At 43.1% G+C, this 4,042-nt stretch overlaps 1 protein-coding gene across 1 annotated transcript; it reads right to left on the minus strand.

Moving 5' to 3' along the window:
* Positions 1-1,505: 1,505 nt before the first annotated feature.
* On the minus strand, positions 1,506-3,059 carry LOC133889132 (uncharacterized). The gene has a single exon (XM_062329596.1). The coding sequence runs from the start codon at positions 2,865-2,867 to the stop codon at positions 2,067-2,069; it is 801 nt and encodes a 266-aa protein (XP_062185580.1). The 5' UTR covers positions 2,868-3,059; the 3' UTR covers positions 1,506-2,066.
* Between the last annotated feature and the right edge of the window lie 983 nt (positions 3,060-4,042).

The following is a 4,042-nucleotide window of genomic DNA, read 5'->3' on the forward strand; positions in this document are numbered from 1 at the left end:
CAATCAGGTGTTTTTAGTAGTGAGTTGGGTGGATAAAGAATTATTAAGGTAGAAAAAACTATCACTAAGATGATATCGAGGCATTATATTGATTTTCATGGTGTTTATCTTTTTTATCTCACACATATTTCTAGTTGCATAACTCATGAGGTCAATTATTGGACACCTTCTCATCTCAAGATGCGCGATTTTGGATGTTGTCTATAACCTTGGGAGGACCCGTCGCCTGGCCGATATAATTCAGGTCCTGTTTGGAACTTGGAGAAAAATTTCCTGGTACTGCTGGAATTAAACTAATTCCAGTGAAATGCGATAAAATTTCCCTGTTCCTACGTGGGTTGAATTAATTCCTGTGAACTTCCCGAGTTCCAAACAAACCCTTCTTCTCTAGTGGTTGATTTCCTGCTACTCTAGCAACAAATTAATGGCTCACTTAATTACTCCCTCTGATTATAAATATAGGTCGTTTTAGCCTCATCAACTATTTTCTAAATATAAGTTATTCTCAAACTTCTATGCATTTTTTTCTCTTTTATTACTTTCTTGCTCTTATTTAATAAATACTATTACTCTCACAAATGAATGGGTTATCTTTTCCAATGTAGAATAAATAAAGGGTAACAAGATCATTTGATCTATTTTCTTAATCTTTGTGTATAAGTCTAAAACGACCTACATTTACAATCGGAGGAAGTATATAGCAATATAGAGCAAAAATATATTCAGCACATGCTTACTAGCTAAGGTGTGTTTGTTTTCTCAAGCCTTACAATATATAAATAGCCCACCTTTGAATAAAAAACGAGAACAATGACATAAGATGAGCAAGTAGTTAGTACGCACAACACAATGATAAGAAATACCAAAATCAGTGACAACCTTTAGGCTTGGAAGTGGTCCAAGAACACGTTTTAGGCTTGGAAATGGTTGAAGAACATTTGGACTTAAGACGATAGCGCAACTAGTAGGTGTATGTTTATATCAGTATTGCACATTTGTCGTTAAAATATGTGACAACTGTATTTTTGTATCATTGCTGCATACTTTTCATGGACCATCCTGCTCCACCACAGTTAACATTATCTGCTCGCACTGTTTAGTCTGTCCAACCCAAACAAGCATATTACAAAAAAAATATGATTTTATACGATGTAGTAACAGTCGCTCAACAAACCATGCACAGAAATACCCTTGTCGTCTCTTCCTATGCAACAACAACAACGGTAACAAATTTCTATAGCGGCAGTCCTGAAAAGAAAACCATCTTCAGCGACCTTCTACAAGAACAACTGGGGCGAAAACGTCATTCCTACCATAGCATTATTTGGCGATGTTATTATCACGGTAATTTTCCTAGAAGACCACAATCAAACTAATTAACCGGATACACCAGCTCAAAGAATTTAACACTGCATGCGTATATATGACTCAATCTCACAAATTACAATAGACAACACCACACTGGCAGCTGCACTCTAGTGATCCATAAAATATATACTATATGACATTACACTAGCTGTTGCACTCTAGTGATGAGTGGCATGCATGTGCTTCTCTTGCATGTCCCAATCTCTTTTGCCCACTTTTCATTAGACAAATCGCTCCATGAATCAGCAAACCTTGACAATGAGACCCTCTCAACTTTACACGACACGTGGAACGATGAATCAATCGTTTCATACGTTTCGAAGGGTCAAGTAAGGATCTAAAGTTTAGAGTGCTTCATAGGGATTAGAGTCTGTTTGTTTAAACTAAAGATCGTGAAAAATAGTCTAGAGATTGTAAATGGTAAAAAATTAGATTGTACAATCTATAGAAGCTGGTGGAACCTAAATTGCTCGATTGTTACAATCTGAGAAGCTGAATTGTTACAAGCTGAATTGTGATGATGTCTATTTATTTTAACTTACAGATTATGAATTATGCATAATTCACCATCTCCAGCCAAAACAAATAGAGCTTTATTCACGATTAAGCTAGCACTAATGACAATTATGCCCCTCCTGTTAGTTAGTGGCATGTACCCGCCGCGCAGGAAGCAAGGGAGCATGCACGAATGAGCGCGGCTACAAGCAGAAGGGGCTCATGTGGAACGACGGCAGCGCCACCGGCAGCAGGGGCCCACCGCCGCTGCAGTTGCTCTCCGGCGAAGATGACCCCGCCGAGGCTGAAGAGGAGGAGTTTGAGGCGTCGGCCGTGAGAGGGCTCAGGCGGCCGGGATTGAACGGCGGGATGTCGGCGCCGCCGGCCGGCGCGGGGGGCGGCGGGTGGCGCCACCGCGGGAGCGGACCGGCGAGGAGCAGCGTCTGGAGGAGCGGGCCGGCCGACACCACGGCCTCCACAAGGCGGCCCTTCTCCGGCAGCCGCCGCGCGAGCGCCATTTCCAGCTCCGTGTTGTCGGCGCAGGCGACGGCGTCCGGCGCGTGCTCGTCCAAGACAGCGGTGGCGGCTCCTCCTCCTCCCAGCAGGACGCCGGCGTGGAGGCTCGGAGGCGGCGTCGGCGCCTGGGCCTGGTGGTTGAGGAGGAGCAGCAGGGAGTGGCACTGCCGCCGGAGCTCGTCCCGCTCGGCGGCCGCGGACGCCACAAGCGCAGCCAGCCGCGCGGCCTCGGACTCCATTCGCCGGAGCTCCGCCTGGTGCGCGGCGCGCGCCGACTCGAGCTCGGCCAGCGCGCGGACCAGCGCCCTCCGGAGCTCTGACGCCGTCGAGAAGGCGCAGCAACCAAGCTGGTCGGCGCCACCGCCGCCGCCGCCGTGGTCTTCGAACGTAGCGCCGGGCAGGTATTCCCACGCGTAAGCGAGCGCGGCGGCTGGGGGCTGGAGGTGGTGGCCGCCGTGGTCTTCCATGCACCAAGTCGACGCGTTCATGTGTTGTTCTGTTTTGGTGCTGTGTTTGGGTTTTGGGTTTAGAGAGAGAAAGAGAAGTATTGGCAAATAGTGGCTTGATGACAATATGGGATAGATGGGTGTGTGTGTGTGTGTGAGTGATCTTGCCTTTGTGATGCTGCTAGGGTATATATATAAGAGATCCTTTTCTGGCTTTCTTATTGTTCTCTTTAAATCGAGGTGGTTTTGTTGGTGGCTATTGTGAGCAGAAAAAGGTTGTGGGGTAGTATGTGTATATTTGTTGCTTTGATATTAATTATTATCACTAGGACTGGACTTTGTTGTATATATATATATATATGTATGATGTGAATTATTTAGGACTTCGCTTTATTTTCCCCTTTTACACTGATGAAAGAAGCGCCAATGTATGTTCACGTCTTCCGCTAAACCTTGGAAGGAAGAATTTACCTGTTCCTTTTGATTTTGAGTTTATATAAGAGCATCTAATTAGAGGCTTCTCGGAGAACACTAGTTAATATTATTTTCCAGCTTTCTAAAACTTGCAAATTTAGAACTTTCTTAAAGTAAACAACAAAAATTAAATAGGTGTGATTTTGGTTCCTTTGCACCAAAAATAAACAGTAAAGTTCAATGCAGTGAGGATTATGTTGTACCGTTCTTTATAATTTCAAATTCGCAAACCGTTCGGTATAGAGGAGAGAGAGGGAGGATAGCTTAATTGCTGTGCACAATTTTCTTCCACTTTATTTTTCTTGAAAATCTCTGTTACTCCCACTAGTCAAATTAAATAATGTCTTTTTTAGAATTTGACGGTCAAAATCATTTCAACTTCGACTAAAACTATGAAAAAATTGTCCTAAAATAGCTTTATAATATTAAAATTTAATTAGAATTGACAAATACACTAAATGGAAATTGGTTATCAAATTATGTTCCAAAATCACACTTGTTTGCTGGAGGGTGTATACCTTAAAAAATGGAGCAAACCAAGATTATTCTTGAAAGTGAAGTTTAATACCGAGGTAATAAAGTAAGATCAACACACTAATTTCATTCCTAAAACTGTTTATATCTGAGAAATTAAGTTGAGATGTGCCTTGGTTTATCTTGTGTGATGAATGATTAACGTTTGTGTGGCTTTTGTTGGCTAGTTCTTCATGTTTGTATTGCCTCGGTACGAGTAGATACTTATG

This window comes from Phragmites australis, chromosome 13 (genome assembly GCF_958298935.1).
Source record: "Phragmites australis chromosome 13, lpPhrAust1.1, whole genome shotgun sequence".
Taxonomy (NCBI): Eukaryota; Viridiplantae; Streptophyta; class Magnoliopsida; order Poales; family Poaceae; genus Phragmites; species Phragmites australis.

Excerpts from the sequence above, each read along its gene's own strand:
- LOC133889132 (XM_062329596.1), bottom strand. The coding sequence starts at position 2,867 with ATGAACGCGTCGACTTGGTGCATGGAAGACCACGGCGGCCACCACCTC.